This window comes from Carcharodon carcharias, chromosome 19 (genome assembly GCF_017639515.1).
Source record: "Carcharodon carcharias isolate sCarCar2 chromosome 19, sCarCar2.pri, whole genome shotgun sequence".
In the NCBI taxonomy this organism is placed as follows: domain Eukaryota; kingdom Metazoa; phylum Chordata; class Chondrichthyes; order Lamniformes; family Lamnidae; genus Carcharodon; species Carcharodon carcharias.
In genome coordinates this window covers 40,786,370-40,806,693 of record NC_054485.1, presented here as the reverse complement: position 1 = coordinate 40,806,693, position 20,324 = coordinate 40,786,370, and the positions used below count along the sequence as shown (strand labels likewise).

Here is a 20,324-nt window from a genome sequence, read left to right as displayed (position 1 = left end):
ATGGACAACAAGTGCTGGCCTTGCCAGCGATGAGTGAGGTTGAAGTGGGGAACCATTCCATAACCACTGGTTACACCACCAAAATATATTGGAAACTATACCTACCAATATGACATGGAGTTACAGTACTAATTGGAACTGAAGCTATGACAATTGTGCCAGAACTTCATATTGTTATCATTGTTAGAACTGACATGTCCTTCAATAATTGTCCTCTTTCTCTATTTTGTAGCTGTGGGGCTGACTAGTTGTCCAGAACCATTGGTCCCTGCAAATAGTGTGAAGACTGGTGAGAGATATCTAATCAATGATGTTGTGTCCTTTCGATGTGAACCAGGTTACCAATTGCAGGTAATTAATCAATGTAGTAATATAGGGATCTGGGGGATTATGGAGCAAAAGGGGTCTTTGTATATTTCAGTGAATAGTAACTTAAAGACTCCTGTTTATTCTTATAGGGACAGTCACATATTTCTTGCATGCCTGGAACAGTCCGCCGATGGAACTATCCACCTCCACTGTGTATTGGTATGTATCCAGCAACAATTCCACAATGGCATATGTTTTATGCATCCTTGAATTTGCCACTTGTTCTTTGCCTCTTCTTTTAACCCAGTTGCTTAAGGAATGTCAATTGTCACTAGAAGTTTGAACTTGGCTTATTTAGTAGCGTTCGTGCCTTTGAGGCTGTCAGTTGTGGATTCAAGTACCATTATTGACTTGGCACTTCAGTGTTACGTTGGCAGAGGTAGTTTTTTTTTTATGTGGCGTGATATCCAGGCCCGTTTGCATAAATAATCCCATAGTATTACCTGAAGAAGGACAGCCACCTGCTGTTTCATATTTCTCGCTCAATTAAGAAGAGTTTAACTGATCATTCAGCTCATTTTTGCTTTGTGTGCCCTCTCTGTTCAAATTATCTGCAGTGCTTTGCTGCAGTGACTGCACTTTAAGTGTAATCTATTGATTGTCAAGTATTTTGAGATGGCTTGAGGACATGCATGATACTTCCTTTGCTTATTTTCTGGTTTGAATGGATGCGCTGCGTTCGACCACCCTTCCCCAGCAATAAAACTGTAATTTATCCAAAATGTATTTTTAAAATTGATAGCATTTTCTGAACAGAAAGAGAACTTCTAACTGAGTTTCCAAACCCCTGGGATTTTTTAATTTTGCTGTTTCTTGGTTTTTTCCCTTTTGTTTTTTTTTGCTGTGATTTTGGCTGTACTGTCTCCCTGGCAAATGCTTTGCTCACAGAAATGAGGTTAGTAAATTAGAAAAGGAGATTTCTTCTTCAGGTACCATGCCCTGACTATCTTTATTAGTGACTTGGAGGAGGGGGCAGAGTGTAATGTATCCAAATTAGCTGAAGATACAAAAATAGGTGGGAGGGCATGTTGTGATGAGGACATAAGGAATCTGCAAGGAGACATAGATAGGTTGAGTGAGTGGGGAACTTCTTGGTCCATGGTTCTGCTTAGCAAGATACTGCAGTGGTTTGACTTTGCCTTCTGCAGACACATGGCTGACCAGAAATCTCGCCAACTCTTATCACCTGCCATCGGCGTATGTTGTTAACACTCAAACTGTTTGACTTGAACTCAAAGCTTATGGCTCTGAGGCACAGATGCTACCCCTGTGCCACAAACCTCCCTAAAGGAAATTTATCTGATACAATTTCACTCCTGTAACCTAATATTACGTTTTTTGACACATAGGCGCATTGTGAAGCATTTAGCATTTACTTGTCCTATATTGCATATTTCTTAGCTCTTCAGTTCATTCACATAGAATATGATAAGCTGTGCACAAGGCTGATTAGGCCTCTGATATTTATTCAAATAGGTGGCAGCTGAATAATGTTGTCAGAACATTTGGTGCTTATCCTCATGTGGAGGACCAACGTGAGCTGGGTGGGTCAACCAGCCTGATTATGTCCTGTAATCGCTAGGCAATTCTGAGAATGTGGATATGAAAATTACAATGCATTATGCCTAATTTTTCATGCAATGGATACCTGATGTGCTGAAGAATATTGGACGCCACCATCTGATTATTGGCTCCAGAATTATATAACTTTGCTTTGAGTGACATTGAACAGTGCTAATGAAGTTGGCCGGTGGCTCGAGATGGTGGGACTTCCTTCCAGTGAGGCTCAGATGTCCCATGCTGAGCTTAAGGCAGTCCACAGCATAATACATCTGTGGGGCACTTTTTTAAAGTTGGTCAGCTCACGACCAACTTTTCCAACGGGGACTTGAGCAATACATACTCCACACATTCCCCCTCCTGCCTCCACCCCATGCCGCTGTAAAATCCAGCCCGTTACCTTCTTCTTATATTTTTCACCCGGCAACTACAGTAACTTTTCTCTGCTATTTGCTGCAATTGTACTTTTCTCAGTACTTAGAAGCATATGTTTCACATTCTCTCTTAGGTTTACTAACTTCACATTTTTTAACTCTGTCAACTTTCAGGAGCAGGCCATTCTGCCCCTCGAGCCTGCTCCAACTTTTGATAAGACCATGGCTGACCTGACTGTGGCCTCAACTCTAGTTTCTTCTCTTCCCATAACACCCTTTGATTCCCTTGTCAGTCAAGAAGCTATCTAACTCAGCTTTATAAATATTTAATGACCCTGCTTCCACTTCTCTGAAGAAACTAATTCCTCAGAACAATGACCCTCTGAGAGAAAAAAATTCTCCTCAACTCCATCTTAACTGGGAGACCCCTTATTTTTGAAAGTGTTTCCTAGTTCTAGTCTGTCCTAAATGGACAAACATCCTCTCAGCATCCACCCTATCAGTTTCCCTCAGGATCTTATATGTTTCAAGCAGGTCACCTCTCATTCTTCTAGACTGTCATGGTTACAGGCCCAGCCTGCTCAACCTTTCCTCATAAGATAGCCCCTTCATCCCAGGAATCAACTGAGTGATCCTTCTCTGAACTGCTTCTAATGCAATCCCATCCATTCACCATAGAATGATAGAACCAAAGAAAAGCAACGGTGCAGAAAGAGGCCATTTAGCCCATTGTGTCTGTGCAGGCCAGAAGGAGAAAAAGGAAAAAAGCCGCTTATTTTAATTCCACTTTCTATCACCTGGTCCAAAGCCTTCCAGGTTACAGCATTTCAGTTGCAGATCCAGCTATCTTTTAAATACTGGAGAGCTGCTTTGGGCTGCAGTAGAGTGCTTAAGTTGAAGTTTGGTGACTGAGGGAGTTGAGTGATCCTTTGAGTACCGTGAGTATGGTCGGGTAAGTATTTACTACTTTTATCGCTTATGGTTTTTAAGGTCTTATTTTGTGGTGCATCGTTTGTAAGGGCTATATTCTGTAACAACGAGGAGCAGGGAAGAAGGGCCCTAGAGTAATTAATATTATTTGATATTAAGTATCTTCCAAAAGGGTTCATTTAATTTAAAGGGATAAGTCATGGCAAGAGAGCTCAAAGCCGTGGTGTGCTCCTCCTGCTTTATGTGGGAAGCCAGGAACATTTCCTGTGTCTGGGGCCAGCATGTATGTGGGAAGTGTCTTCAGCTGCAGCTCCTGTAAGCCCGGATTTCGGAGCTGGGACAGTAGCTGGGGACAATGTGGACCATCTGCGAGGCGGAGAGCATTGTGGATAGCACATATAGAGAGGTGGTCACACCGCAAGCTGAGTCCACAGGTAGGAAGGGAATGGGTGACCACCAGGCAGAGCAAGAGGACGAGCCAGGCAGTGCAGGAATCTCCTGTGGCTATTCCCCTGCAAAACAGATATACCATTTTGGATAATGTTGAGGCTAATGGCCTCTCAGGGGAAAGCAACAACTGCCAAATTCATTGCACCATAGTTAGTTCTGCTGCACAGGGGAGGAGTGAAATGTGTGGGAATGCAATAGTTATAGGGGATTCAATTGTAAGGGGAATAGATAGGTGTTCCTGTGGCCGCAAACTAGACTCCAGGATGGTATGTTGCCTCTCTGCTGCTAGGGTCAAGGATGTCTCAGAGTGGCTACAGGACATTCTGAAGGGGAAGGGTGAACAGCCAGTGGTCGTGGTACACATTGGTACAAATGACATAGGTAAAGAAGGGGATGAGGTCTTAAAAGCAGAATATAGGGAGTTAGGAAGTAAGTTGAAAAATAGGACCTCAAAGCTGGTGATCTCAGGATTACTACCAGTGCCACGTGCTAATCAGAGTAAAAATAGCAGATTATGTTGGATGAATATATGCCTGAAGAGATGGTGTGAGGGCGAGGGTTTGAGATTCCTGAGACATTGGGACTGGTTCTGGGGTAGGTGGGACCAGTACAAACTGGATGGGTCACACCTGGGCAGGACCAGGACTGATGTCCTAGGGGGAATATTTGCTAGAGTGGTTTGGGATGGTTTAAACTAAAATGGCAGTGGGATGGGAACCTATGCACGGAGTCAGAAGAGGGGGAATCAAGGACAAGAACAAAAGACAGAAAGGGGAATAAGAAAAGTGATAGGCAGAGAAATCAAGGGCAAGAACCAAACAGGGCCTCAGTGAAAAATAGTGGGAACGGGACAAGTAATGTTAAAAAGACAAACCTTAAGGCTTTGTGCCTTAACGCGAGGAGCATTCGCAATAAAGTGGATGAATTAAACACGCAAATAGAGGTAAACAGGTATGATATAGTCGGGATTACGGAGACATGACTGCAGGGTGACCAGGGATGGGAACTGAACATCCAGGGGTATTCAGTATTTAGGAAGGACAGACAAAAAGGAAAAGGCGGTGGAGTTACATTGCTGGTTAAAGAGGAAATTAACGCAATAGTGAGGAAAGATATTAGCTCCGACGATGTGGAATCTATATGGGTAGAGCTGAGAAAAACTAAGGGGCAAAACATGTTAGTGGGGGTTGTATATAGACCCCCAAACTGTAGTGATGATATTGGGAATGGCATTAAACAGGAAATTAGAATCACAAGCAGTAAAGGAACATTTGTAATTATGGGTGACTTTAATATGCCTATAGATTGTGCAGTTCAAATTAGTAACAATACTGTAGAGGAGGAATTCCTGGAGTATATACAGGATGCTTTTCTCGACCAGTACATTGAGGAATCAACTAGAGAACAGGCCATCCTGGACTGGGTATTGTGTAATGAGAAAGTGATAATTGGCAATCTAGTTGTGCGAGGCCCCTTGGGGATGAGCGACCATAATATGATAGAATTCTTCATCAAGAAGTGGCATAGTTGATTCTGAGACTAGTGTCCTGAATCTTAATAAAGGAAATTGCGGTGATATGAAGTGTGAGTTGCCTATGATGGTTTGGGAAACGTTACTTAAAGGGATGATGGTGGATAGGCAATGGTAAACATTCAAAGAGTGCATGGATGAGCTGCAACAATTCTTTATTGCTGTCTGGCGCAAAAGTAAAACAGGAAAGTTGGCCAAACTATGGCTTACAAGGGAAATTAAAGATAGTATTAGATCCAAGGAAGAGGCATAGAAATTGTCCAGAAAAAACAACAGGCCTGAAGATTGGGAGCAGTTTAGAATTCAGCAAAGGAGGACCAAGGGATTGATTAAGAAGGAAAATAGAGTATGAGAGTAAGCTTGTGGGGAACATAAAAACCGACAGTAGAAGTTTCTATAGGTATGTGAAGAGAAAAAGATTGGTGAAGACAAATGTAGGTCTCTTACAGTCAGAAACAGGGGAATTTATAATAGGGAACAAAGAAATAGCTGACCAACTAAATACATACTTTGGTTCTGTCTTCACAAAGGAGGACACAAATACTATATTAGAAATGTTGGGGAACACAGGGTTTACTGAGAGGGAGGAACTGAAAGAAATCAGTATTAGTAGCGAAATGGTGTTGTGGAAATTGATGGGATTGAAGGCCGATAAATCCCTAGGACCTGATAATCTACATCCCAGGGTACTTAAGGAAGTGGCCCTAGGAATGGTGAATGCATTGGTGGTCATCTTCTGAGATTCTATAGACTCTGGAACAGTTCCTACAGATTGGAGGGTAGCTAATGTAACCCCACTATTTAAAAAGGGAGGCAGAGAGAAAACGGGGAATTATAGGCCAGTCAGCCTGACATCGATAGTGGGGAAAATTCTAGAGTACATTATAAAAGATTTAATAGCTGAGCACTTGGAAAACAGTGGCAGAATTGGACAGAGTCAGCATGGATTTACAAAAGGGAAATCATGCTTGACAAATCTACTGGAATTTTTTGAGGATGTAACTAGTAGAGTTGATGAGGGGGAGCCAGTGGATGTGGTTTATTTGGACTTCCAGAAGGCTTTTGACAAAGTCCCACATAAGAGATTAGTGTGTAAAATTAATGCGCATGTGATTGGGGGTAGTGTATTGAGATGGATAGAGAACTGGTTGGCAGGCATGAAACAAAGAGTAGGAATAAACAAATCTTTTTCCGAATGGTAGGCAGTGACTAGTGGGTTACCGCAGGAGTCGGTGCTGGAGCCCCAGCTATTCACAATATATGTTAATGATTTAGATGAGGGAACTAAATGTAATATCTCCAAATTTGCAGATGACACAAAGCTGGGTGGGATGGTGAGCTGTGAGGAGGATGCAAAGATGCTTCAGTGTGATTTAGTCAAGCTGAGCGAGTGGGCAAATGCATGGCAGATGCAGTATAATGTGGATAAATGTGAGGTTATCCACTTTGGTAGCAAAAACAGGAAAGCAGATTATTATCTGAATGGCTATAAATTGAGAGAGGGGAATGCACAACCAGACCAGGGTGTCCTCGTATACCAGCCACTGAAGGTAAGCATACAGGTGCAGCAGGTGGTAAAGAATGCAAATGGTATGTTGGCCTTCATAGCAAGAGGATTCGAGTACAAGAGCAGGGATGTCTTGCTGCAATTATATAGGGCCTTGGTGAGACCATGCCTGGAATATTGAGTGCAGTTTTGGTCTCCTTATCTGAGGAAGGATGTTCTTGCTATAGGGACAGTGCAGTGAAGGTTTACCAGACTGATTCCTGGGATGGCGGGACTGACTTATGAGGAGGGATTGAGTCGTTTATGATTACATTCGCTGGAATTCAGAAGAATGAGGGGGGATCTCACAGAAACTTATAAAATTCCTACAGGACTAGACAGGGTAGATGCAGGAAGCATGTTCCTGATGGTGGGGGAGTCCAGAACCAGGGGTCACAGTCTGAGGGTATGGGGTAGACCATTTAGGTCTGAGATGAAGAGAAATTTCTTCGCCCAGAGAGTGGTGAGCCTGTGGAATTCGCTACCACAGAAAGTAGTTGAGGCCAAAACATTGTATGTTTTCAAGAAGGAGTTAGATATAGCTCTTGGGGTGAAAGGGATCAAAGAATATGGGGAGAAAGTGGGAGCAGGCTATTGGACTGGATGATCAACCATGATCATGATGAATGGCGGAGCAAGCTCGAAAGGCCAAATGCCCTACTCCTGCTCCTATTTTCTATATTTCTTTGTAAATAAATTGAGTGCTTCAGCCTTAACCACCAATTTAGGCAGTGAATTCCAGTTGCCCACCACCCTCTGAGTTAAAAAGATTTTCCTCATGTCCCGCCTAATCCTTCTCCAATCACTTTCTCAAGTAAGGAAACCAAAACTATACACAGTACTCAAGATGTGGTTTCACTTACGCCCTATACAATTGTAGCTAAACTTCCCTACTTATAAATTCCATTCCCCTTTCAACAAACAGCACCATTACTTTTGCCTTCCTAATTACTTGTTGTACATGCATACTAACTTTTTGAGATTCATGTACCAGGACACCCAGATTCCTCTGTACTGCAGAGTTTTGCAAAATTTCTCCATTTAAATAATATACTGCTTTCCTATTCTTCCTGCCAAAGTGAACAAGTTCACATTTTCCCACATTGTACTCCGTCTGCCAATTTTTGTCCACCCACTTGATCTACCTAAATCCCATTTGTAGACTTTATGTCCTCCCCACAATTTACTTTCCTACCTATCTGTGTATCATCAGCAAATTTAGCTGCCATGCATTCAGTCCCTTCATCCAAGTTACTTATCCTAGATTGTAAGTAGTTGAGGCCTCAGGCCCTGTGGCACTCCACTGGTCACACCACAACAATCCAGAAATGACCCACTTATTTCTACTCTCAGCTTCCTGTTAACCAACCAATCCTCTCTATCCATGATAATATGTTACCCCATACAACATGAACTCTTATTTTTATGTGGCGCCTTGTCAAACACCTTTTGGAAATCCAAGTATATTACATCCACCGGTTCCCCTTTATCCATGTAACATGTTACTTCCTCAAAGAACTATAAGAAATTGGTCAAACATGATATCCCTTTCAACAAAACCATGTTGACTCTGCATAATTGTGTTAAGATTTTTTAAGTATGCTTCTATAACCTCCTTAATAATGGATTTTAGCATTTTTCCTTTGACAGAAGTTAGGCTAACTGGCCTGTACTTGCCTGCTTTCGATCTTCCTCCTTTCTTGAATAGAGGAGTTACAGTTTCTATTTTCCAATCAGATTGGACCTTTCCAGGACCTCGTAAATTATGGAAAATTACAACCAATGCATCTACTATCTCAGCAACCACTTATTTTAGGACCCTGGTGTGAATGCCTTCAGGTCCTGGTGACTTGTTAGCCTTTAGTTATAATAGTTTTCTCAGCATCCTTTCCCTGGTGATTATAATTGTTTTAAGTCACTCTGTCCCTTTCACCTCTTGATTTACAATTATTTCTGGGGTATTATTTGTGCCTTCTAAGGTGAAGACAGACACACAATTTCTGCTCAATGCTTCTGCTGCACCTTCTGAACTTGGATTTAAACCATATTATTGAGTTGGTTGCTTTACTTGTCCTTAACCAACACTGTACTTGACCTAGTATGCAGAGTTCAAATGCAAAAACTTGTTTCAGCACAGACATCTCCCACCTTGTTAAGCATGATTCACCCAAAAGGGCACCTGATCATGCATCAGAAGTGAAAAGACGTAAAGACAACAGCTTTGTGACTTAACCTACAAAAGGTAGAATTCAGTGTGGGGGCAATGAATTGGTGAATGGAATAATGGCATTTCTCACTGAAGCAACACAACACAATGTACCTGAGTTGGGGTCAAGCTGACAGTTTGATAAGTCAACCACAGCTTGTCAACCTTAACAATGTGAAGGGAACAAGACTTTCAGTGCATTAACCCACCCCTCGCCTCACCAATTCATCTCAATTTCCTCAGCAGCCCTGAAGTTGTGTGTATAGTTTTAATATCAGCTCCCTTTGGATCAAATATAACAGCCAAAGAGGGAGGCTAGCTCTTCCCCAAGGGCCAAACAAATCTGCTGTTGATGTAAGTAAAAGAACTAACAGCACTTGCAAGTGATATGGGTGAATTTATATATAGTAAAGCTGGGCAGAGACACAAAACTTTCCCTCCTCATTTCAGTGTGCTCTAATAGGAAGATTTCATATAAATTATTGAGGACTAAATTTTACCAGGTACAGGACTGTGCTTCCCCGGCAGTGGGGGAGCATAAAATCTAGCCCTAAGGTAATTAATGGAAACGACAGGGGTCTCACCGAGAGCCTCAAACCACATCTTTTAGGGGATGCCCACTGAAATAATTGTATCTCAGGCACTTAAGTGGCCAGTAGCAGGCCTTCCCTGGGATCAAGGACCCTGAGTGCGTACGTCCCACCTATCAAGAGCTGCTGGCAAATCAGAGGCCAGTGGCTCTCAGTGCTTCACAGTGTCAAATAGGTGTAGTAGCTGCAAATGGCACTGCATCAGAAAGGCTCAGATCAGTAAAGGATCCCAGGCCAACAGGTGAGTGATGGTGGGAAGGGAGGGGTTGTTGGAATGGCCCGCCCTTTCCAATGCTGGCTCCTTAATCAGGGACTGAGCACCTGACAACACCATCCCCCAGGGCCTGAAAGCAACCCACCAAGGTTTTATTTTCAGGCTATCTAAGCAGTGATAGGGTTAGTACCAGTGGTGACAGGATAAGGCCTTTAAGTGGGCAATAATGGCCCACTTAATGGCCTCAATTGGCAACAGGTTGGAAAGGGTCAGGAAGGCAGCTCACGAGCCCTCCCACCCCATACTTAATTTGAAGAAGACAGAAAGGTGATGGGGTACCTCCCGCCCAATCAAATGCCCTCCTTTCCACCAAGAATTGCCCGGGGGCATTAAATTTCACCCTATATTTTAATCTCTATACCTCTGTATGGCATTGTTGTATGGCACTGTGAAGCTAGGCTTGCAGGAACCTTATCAACCAAATAACCAACCAGTAGATTGATACTTTTTACTGTAAAATTGATTTTCAAGCTCAGTTGTGTATTCTTGCATATCTTGAATTTCTTTTTGATTCCTCCAGTGAAATGACTCTACTTCCCCTCAGCTTCCTACAATAAAACAAAGATTCTGAACTTTCCAAGGAAGAATTCAAGGGCCTCAAGGGCCTGAAGCTATGTCCTTACTCAATGCTTTAATTGCATTTTCTGATGAGTGTAACATATGGCAGTACTACTGCCCGTAAGATTGCAAGTAACTTGGGCGAGAATTTTCTCCCCGTCAGGCGGGCCGGTTGGGAATGGGCGCAGGTGGGCACGGAGCTGCCTCAGGGAGATTAATTTCATAATGTGAATTTTAAGTAAAGAAGCTAAAAAACCATTTATACATGTGCCCTCATGTGACAGCATCACATGAGCTGGGGCTTGTTTTTGAAATGTTCAAAAAATATTTATTAATGTAATAAACCCTTCATGAAACCTCATCCTGCCTGTGGATGAGGTTCCATGAAAAATGCAAAAGCCACTTAGGCTCTTCGCCTGCCCGCCAACCTTAAGGTTGGACAGGCAGCCCTGTCAATATCTTCAAGTGGTTTATTAATGGCCTTAACAGGCTTTTGACATTTTGGCAGGTGCGCAGCCGCCTCCGGTGCGCGTCTGCCAAACAGAAGATCGGACTGACGTGCGGTGACATCGTATCACCGTGCTTCATTTTATGCATTGGCATGCAGGGCCCACTCCCAAATGACGAACAGAAAATGCTCCCTTTGAGTGCTATGTGAATTCACAATTTATTTTTAATTAGTCAGTTGACCCACATCATGTTTTGTACTTAATGGCTTGCTTTGTGTGGATTGAAGGACTAACTCACTTAGTTCAATTGTTATATTTAGGTTAATTAATTACCCAGCATGCACGCCCACTGGGTGGAATTTCACTGGTCAGCTGAACTACCCTGTGAAGAATCACTCAATGATAAAACATTGATAGTGAGAGGGCGTACGGAATACCAAAGTTGGCTTGTGAACCACGTGGCTCCTGTTCATTGATTGCCAATTTGCAATGGAGAGAATTCAACTACTTGGTCTCTCCTTCCTCTGAGCCCTTGCAAACTCTTCAAGCAGTTCTTTCTAGCAGCAGTGTTGCCCATGAAAGTTTTAATATATTGTAATTTCTATGAATATAGAGATTTATTTTTGCATTCCAGTTTTCTGTTATTGATGACAGGTCTTCATATCATCAGTGATGGATGGCAAAGTCTTGTGATCAAATCACATCATTTACAAATGGTGACATTTGATAAATATAAATTTTGTGCAGAGATGGATGTGTAGCCAAGTACCAAAACATAGGCAAGATGAATGTTTTCCGAAGAGAAATGCTGAAAACATGCTCACTAATCCAGGCATTCATGGTGCTGTGCAAGGGGGATATCTTTGTCTAAACAAAAGTGACAGATTGTGGCTAAGGGCAGCTTTGAGTTATTCCGAACAGTACTTCTCAATCCAAAGACACATTACCATGGACATGCTTCAGAATTGGATTAAATGCACATGGAGTTCAAAAGCCATTACATGCCCAGTGGGCAACTAACAGATAATCGTGTTTCAGCTTCTGACCCAGCAAAACTACCAGAATATGGAATAATAATCTTGCATGTCAAAGGTCTTTAAGTATTTTTTTAAATGAAGGAAAGTGAATTAATTAATCATTAAAATGTACAGATATCTGCTCTGGATAATAGGCCTTAAATCCTGTTTAGATCCTGAACTAAGGTTACTTGAATAAATTCATACTAAGCAACAACTGTGCAAAAAGACCTTTAGTAAATCAATTAAAATTATCCCTCTTAAGTGCTAATGAGATAGATATAGGAAAAGGCTATTTAGTCGAGTCTAACAACTCCTGTGCACAGGAAAATTAATGATAAAGGGGTGGAGGCAAGGTGCTGCGGGTGAGGAAGGAAGTCAGCTCAAACATTGTCCCTCAGTTTTGAGCACTTATTGTGGACTAGAGCCCAGGGGAGTGACACAATGATTCGCGTTGTATCCAAGGACGGGGCCATCCATTCTTTCGTCACGTTTTTTGTACATAAAGCATTTTGGTAAACTGTTATAAAACTGTACGGAACCTGTCAGATTCTGCAGCTTGCATTTTGTGTTTGTGAAGTCTTTCAGTTCAATTTTAAGATTGATATGCAATGAGTTTTATGTTTATATCCAAGACATTTTGGGTCTTTTGGAAATGTAACCAAAACTGGGCACAGTCTGTCAATCAATCAATCTCAATAAACACGGAGGGGTTGAAAATCCTGTAATTGCTAACTTCAGTGAAAAATACAGTGCGCGTGTAAAGCTTGTTCACCATGACTCACAAGTGACTTTTTCATTAAGATTAGCCAAGTTGAGACTTTTTTTTAGCCCCTTTCAGTCTACTTGTAATTGAACATAAATCTTATTAATTTTAGGGTATAAATTCTTTGGTGCCTGATTTCTGATGTGAAAGTGGTGATGCAGCTGTAAAATGCCACAATTAGAAAGCCTGAGGCCACCCTTGAATTGGGCACCAGGCCTTCCTAATTTAATTGGGTGGTTTGCCTGTTCTGTTGCTCTGAAGACAAGACAATAATACCTGGGGAAGGGTGTGGTGCAACAATGAAGAGGGTTCGGGTTGGGAGGTGGTGATGGGGAGGCCACCAATCAGGATAATGTGAAGCAAGGGGAGCACTCCTTCTCCTGTTGGCTCCATAACTGCAATTTTGTTTTTTTTAAATTTACTTCTTTGTGATGCTGAAGAATCACACGCAGAGCAAGCCAGCTCAATATCTGCAATATTGATATTAACCGTTGGGATCTAAAAGAGGTGTCGGGCATCTCATTAATATATACAAGGAGCCTAATACCTGTTCTAGGCAGCCGCCAGAGTAACTTTGAACATCACCCAATGCAAATTCAGGCATTTTTCCAGTTTGGGATTTTAGTCCCCAAAGTTGTCCTTTGCGCCATTTTAAGCCGGTAAAACAGATGCACCAAGATTCAGTTTTTGTTCCTCATTTTCTTGTAACTATATATTAAACAAGTATATCTGCTTTTGAATTCTTGATTTTTATAACCATATATTTTCATTTTTATTCAAGCACAATGTGGAGGGACTTCCACAGATACCAATGATGTGATCCTGAGTCCAGGTTTTCCAGGAAATTATCCAAGTTACATGGATTGCATTTGGAGGATTTCATTAGAGGTTGGATTTGGTAAGTTACATAGTGAGGCAGAAGGAAAAGTGCTTCTAATTTGCAGTCACAATTTGCTTTAAGCAAGCGGCGCTGCTTTGGAAAAAGTAATATGTTTTGTGAATTTCAACAAACATGAGTTTATTTAGTCATCATGTCTTGTGCTTTTTCAAGCTTCAATTGAGTAAGGGAGATGAAGATTTTTTAAAAATTGCTTTCTTATCATGATGCATTTGGTACAAGAGCTGGCTTTCTTTCATTATAGGTTCAAAGCAAACAAATTAAACACAAAATGCCTGTAGATGTAAGAGTTCTGATCAGGTAGCAAATTCATAAAATTGTCAAGAAATCAATCGCTCTATCATTCTCATGTCAACACAGGCACAAAAATAACTCACTCTTTATTGTGCAGGAATATATTTATATAGTAATATCTTCGTATATGAGTAGGGCAAATCAGTGACTATTCACCAAAGGCAAAATGAAGATTTGGACAGTAGAAATGTCAAAAACATTTAGTGCTAGAATTATTTTTCCACACAAAGAATCAGTTCCATGGATAGAGACCTCTGCATTATTGATAGAGTTGGTTAGATAGCTGGATATCAATGAAATAAAGGCTCACCAGATAAGGATGCACATTTGTGATCAAATGTTTTACAAAAGTACAGGATTGTCCTAATCCTTTTGGGAGTGTAAGGTTGTTGTGGAATATAATCTTTCAGATTCATATCTGAGAGTTTGTACTTAATTCCCCCTAAGGGTTCAGGGAAGATTTTACTTAAAAAAATTGTTTCCAGTGACCTGCTGTTGTTAGAAGGTTAAATTATTATAATGGTAGCTGTGCAAGTATGGAACAAAATTTCCAGCCTGAGACTAAATCATAATGCACTCATGTTGTTGCAAAATCCAGTGCATGTTTTGATATTTGATGGAGCGGGCATTTATACCTGAGGTTAATTCGTGATGCAGGGGTAGATAGATAGTGATGATATGCATTTTGTTGATTAAACTAGCTGTGAACATCAGTCATTGCAGCTTCACCTCAAGCCCAAAGTGCCAGTGCCTATGTGCAGGCACATTTGTAATAGATTAAATAATGTGTGCATGACTCTGCATGTCCAGTGATGCTTTGAGTTCAGGCGAAGATCAAGTGTCATTTGTGGTGAGTACTCACTCACATCAGCGTGTTTGTACAAACAGCAATAGAGCATGTACAAAGTCTGATGCAAAAAATGTCAGGATCAAAAGTACCAATGTAATTCTTAATGTCTTTTACTTTTTACTTAAGATAATGAAACCTGTACCAAGACACAATATGGTGCATTTTCCCATAAATATGGACATTTTTTGTGGTATTCCTAATTTCATTTGTACAGTTAGGGTGTTGTTTCCATTATCAGCAGTTCAGCCTGTATGATGCAGCATCTCTAGGCACAGGGTTGAATGGATCCTCACTCCAAGTGCAGAAGTAACAAAGCTTTATATAGCTTTTTAACTTTTGACCTCAGTTGTCCTAGCAATATAAACTGAAACTCTTATGTGCTCTCTCTATAGACACCTCACACTAGTTATGCACTTCTGTCAATTAATCAGTGATCTTCCTGTCTCTCTCTTTTGACCTGGTGCCTTAGATGATATAAACATTGTCTGAGTTTCCTAACTGTAATTGTATGGGCATCTGCCACACCTGGGTTCATTTATCCAACTTATCTAATTTGATATGCAACCTATGGATTTTCTCTGAATTAATCACCCCAAACACATTCACGTATCATGCACAAATGATTATGTCCCCAGAAACTGGAAATTAATTCAGCTTAATTTTCTTAGTTGCAAAACCTTCCTTCCCCATTTGGAACAGTGTTAGCATTTTAAATGTGCCTTGCAATAATTTGGATGCCACTATTGTTACCTCTCTGAGTGTTGCATGCTTGCTTGATTGTGTAATTACATAATTCTACGACTCAGAAATTACTATTGGAGAGCAAAAACCCAAACGAGAACATGAGAACTACGAGATGACAAGATATTATTGGAAAAGATAAAAATAGCCACATTCTGAATGGTTAGAAGTTAAATTTCAGTATGGTACCTCAATGCACTGGCTACAGTAGAAAATTGTAGACTTCAGATTATCTCTTATGTTGTAAAGGTACATTTTTATTGAAGCCTGAACTTACGAATTGACCGTCACCATGTATGATCCGAGCTGATGTGTTACATGTTAATAGTGTCTGTCAAACTACTCCACATTAACCACCCCCTCTCTTCCAATGGATATCCTCTTTGTCCTCTTTTGTCAGTGATAGTGAGGAGAATTTTCTCCCCATCGGGTGGGGAAGGGTGGGGGTGCTGCTGAGCGGGACTGGGCGTGCAGCTGATCGCCCACTATTGGCTGCACGCTGCCATTTTATGTGTGTGGGCCAATTAAGGCCCACCCAGCGTGACATGCACCCAGAAGAGCTGAGCATTCCCTGTGCGGGTGGGGGTGGGAAGAGGCTGAGTCGGGGCCTGCACTGTTTTGCACATGCCAGCTCCATGCCTCAGGGAGTTTAATTTCATTATGAAAAAATTAAATAAAGAAAAAAAAAATTAAGACATCTCCCCTCATGTGACAGTGTCACATGAGCTGGGACATGTCAATGAATTTTAATTAAAAAAATAATTTGATTTACAAATCCTTCATGAAACCTCATCCCGCCCGTGGATGAGGTTTCATGATAACTGCAAAGGCTGCCTGGGCTCTTTGCCTGCCCGCCAACCTTAAGGTTGGACGGGCAGCTCTGTTAATTTTTTTAATTAGTTTTTAAATGGCCTTAATGGACCTTTGACAGTTCGGTGGGCACGCAACTGACTCCTGTGCGCGCCCACCGAACTGAAGATCGGAATGACGCGCGGTGACGTCCGTTCCGCCAGGAATATACACTCTTCTCATCACTCTCAACTCACACACTTACAATCCCATCACACATCCACAGGGATCTCACTCACTGCCGGTTCAAGGGACATCACCATTCGCTCTCTCACACACACCTTCATTGTCCCCATCCCGTACATGACACCACTCACCACCCACACATGCCAGGCATACTTATCATCTGTCTGGCAGGCATCCTGCTTACACTCCATCTCTATCCGTGCAGGACAAGCTGGCACACAACAAGAGGGAGAGGTCGCAAACCAGTAAAAGAATGCTAGAAATTTCATGGACTTTGAAAACAGAGCCATCCAGCTGGTTAGCGATGATCTGGGCCATTCCTGTGCTGATGGTGAGGTCAGTGGTGCTATAGCAAGTGAGGGTCCAGCAGTACAACATTCATCAAACAACCATTCTGTGAGTGATGTGTCCTGTTTCATAGGCCACACTCATGCACTAACTGTCTCCCCTTGCTTCCACAGTGTGCCTGGGAAACAGCCAATAGAGTCCATGACCCAGGGCCTCCAATCAAGCCCTGAAGGAACCTCAGAAGAGGAATCTGGAGCCACCCTTCTTGAAGTCCCGTCACAGCGCTCACCCACACCTTCCACCAGTGCAGAGATACACACCTCGGTAGGAGCTAGCTTAACAGTAGCCTCAGGATGACAATCTGGCAAGCACATGGCACTGTCTAATCCACAGCAGGTGGCAGCAGGGACTTCCCAGGTGTCCGGCACTTGGAAAACTGCTGGAAGCCAGCATTTGCCGAGTCCGAGTCAGCTGATGAGCTTCTGGACTTAGTCATGTCCCAGTTGCTGGAGCTGCAAAGGCAAGCACAGGAACATCAGGAAGGGATGTCTGCTGCACCCCTCAGATTGCAAGGCACAATGGAGGAGTCCATCCGACTTCAGGTTAAGGTGTCAGTGCCAGCATGCCAACACACCAAGGTCAACACTAGTAGGATGGCGCCATGGAGACCTTAGTCCAGGACGTCAATCCTGCACTGCTGTGCAGGCTCAACTCCATCACTGATGCCATAGTTGGCCTCCAATACTGTGTATGCGAGAGGGGTATGGGGCAGCTCGATCTCACTCCAGTTACCCCTTCTCCTCAAGGAGTCAGCCTGGAGCCCTCAGGCAGCCATAGGAAAGAGGATCAGCAGGTGTACCTCCCTGGGGTGATCCATCCAGGTGACTTCAGGAGTGTCCAACCCATTCAAATACCCTCCTCCTGTGACCTCAGCAGCTTCTGCTCCACAGGCCAAGCAGGATGTCACTGCCACACAGCAGGACCCCGAAAGCAGGCCTGGGGCCTCCAGGTCTTGGCCTTCCAGAGGGCGCCCACCAAGGTCATCATAGACAGGTTGCCTCCACCTCTGCTATGGATGTCCAGGGAGCACCAAGACGCAATGGCAGGGTTAGGAAAGTTAAGAAGATGTAGTTGCACAGCCTAGGCATGGGTGTTAATCACTTATAGTGCAATCAAGTGACTATTAGGGCCTCCACTGCGTCTCCATGACAGGAGCATTATCACAAATGGTATGTGCGCTGCCATCAGCCAGACTGGCCTCAAACGTTTATAGATGCAATGTGAGGATCTATTGGTGTCTCCTCACTGCATGGCGTCATCATCCTTCACAGATCTAGCAGCCATGAGGGCCTCCTGAGCACACCTGCCTCATCTGGCTAGTGTGAGGACCTCATCCCCACTGTCACTGCCTTTGAGGACCTCCTCATCCTCATCCCCATCAGCGTCCTCCTCATCTGAGGAGACCTCCAGCTCCCCCATCTCTCCCTTAGCCAGCTCTTCTTCCCGTTGCAGCGCCGGGTTGTAAAGGGCGTAGCAGGCGAAAATGATGTGTGACACCCTCTGTGGACTGTATTGCAGGGCTCCACCAGACCAGTACTGGCACTGGAACCTCATTTTCAGCATCCCAATAGTTTGATCCTCCAAGCTGCGAGTTCCAGCATGAACCTCGTTGCACCTTTGCTCTGCTGCAGTCTGTGGCTGCCGCATGGGTGTCATCAGCCACGTGCTCTGCTGGTAGCCCTTGTCCCTGAGGAGCCATCCCTGCAGCTTCTGTGGACCCTGGAAGATGTCAGGGATCTGTGACCAACTGAGGATATAGGAGTCATACACTCTCCCTGGAAACCGTGCACAGACCTGCAGGATGCATTTCTGGTGGCTGGACACCAGCTGCACATTCAGTGAATGGAGTCCCTTGTGGCTGACGTAGTTCACCACGTGTTGCTAGGGAGATCTGAGCACCAGGTGACTGCAGTTGATCGCACTGTGGGAAACCTGAGATCCAAGAAATTCCTATCGCTCTTGCATCCTGTCTCTCTTGGTTCCGGGTGAAATGCAAAAGTTGTGTGCCCTTGTGAAGGTGGCATCCGTGACCTGATGGATGCATTTGTGGGTGGAGGCTTGTGACATCCCACAGAGGTCACCTGTGGAGCCCTGAAAGGAGCACTGGTATAGAAATTGAGTGCCACTGTAACTTACACGGCCACTGGCAGTGGATGCCCTCCATGTCCCCGTGGCACCAAATTCTGCAGTAGCTGGCAGCTGTGAGCAACCAGTTGCCTAGACATGGGAGTCTTTGGTGACACAGATTGTCGGTCATCTGCAGGAATGAAAGGCGTTGTCTATAGACCCTGGGTCTAGCCAGACGCTGACCAGCGACAACTCACTGTGGCTCTTCGGCAGCATGTGCGGGAGCCCCAACCACCTTTACTTCCTGAGGGTGCTGCTCCTCCCTCTGCACAGTCAGGTGCTTCCATCACTCTCTTCTTTGTCGTCTTCACTCTCTGTATGCCATGAGGCATACAGCTAGATCACTAGGCTCCATGCTCCTGATGTACTGCTCCTGCAGGATGAAAGAGAGAGATGTGTGGGTTAGCATAGGTGTACCAAGAATGCCATGGTTAAGTATGAAGGTCCCTTAACACATCCCAGAGACTGCTGGCCATCACTTGGATGGCCAGAGATGAGTACGCTGCATGGCTGCCCGAAACCCCACCTACCTCCACCCTACTCCACCCGACCAGCACTGCAAGGCACCACCTTTAGCTTGAACCATGGGGGAGACTGGTCCAAATCGGGATGATGACATTGCAAGGAGCTGTGGGTGCCTTGACCAGTGACTGCTCCATGGCCAGTTTTGGCAAGGAAATCGTACAATGTGCTTAGTAGTTCAACTATTTTGCAGTCCACTAAAACGTTCATTACTTTGCAGTCTGCGCCCGAGGGGTGAGAACCTCTGGAGAACTTGGTGATAGTGATACTTTGATGCTTCAGCATTGCTTGAGTGGGCAGATAAGCTGAAGCCCGGCTCCAATCATATCAATGGCTGTGCCTGAACTGTTGCAGAGGAATGATCACTTTATAATAAGATATCCCTAATGCGTGGCCGCTTCCCTCGCAAACCCTAACCCTAACCTGCATGTGCTTGTGCGCTACATTCAACCACAGGGCAGCCCTTGCCCCCCCAAGCTGCCTCAACCATCGGACAGCCCTAGCTCCCCCCAACACTCCTCAACCTTGAAGTCCAACAGGCGACAACGGGCAAGCACTCTGCAACGTTACTGTGTACTCACCTTTGAGTTCCCCTCAAAGTGCAGCCTGTCAAGTGCACACCTTTTATATGCTGTTGTGAGGTACATCGGCGTATAAACATGTGGACCTACATGGGCAGTTGACCCAGTTAGGTGTGGGGAGGCGGGAGACGACTCCGGCACTCTGGCCTTATAATGATATGCTGATGTATTGCAGTGAGGTTCCTGATGTCTGATGGCAGGAAACGTGGCTCACCATTGTGTCTTTTCTCTCTCTCCCTTGCACATTGATTTGAAACCTGTTTGCTTCTTTTATCTGTAAACTGGCTTAGCAAAGTATCATGTGACGTT

At 43.7% G+C, this 20,324-nt stretch overlaps 1 protein-coding gene across 1 annotated transcript in view; it reads left to right on the top strand.

Moving 5' to 3' along the window:
- Positions 1–20,324, top strand: part of csmd2 (CUB and Sushi multiple domains 2) — a 736,338-nt gene that overhangs the window by 510,890 nt on the left and 205,124 nt on the right. The window contains exons 33-35 of the mRNA XM_041212915.1: positions 233–351; positions 459–528; positions 13,401–13,517. Of these exons, the coding sequence (XP_041068849.1) occupies positions 233–351; positions 459–528; positions 13,401–13,517 (306 nt within the window). The remainder of the gene's footprint in view (positions 1–232; positions 352–458; positions 529–13,400; positions 13,518–20,324) is intronic.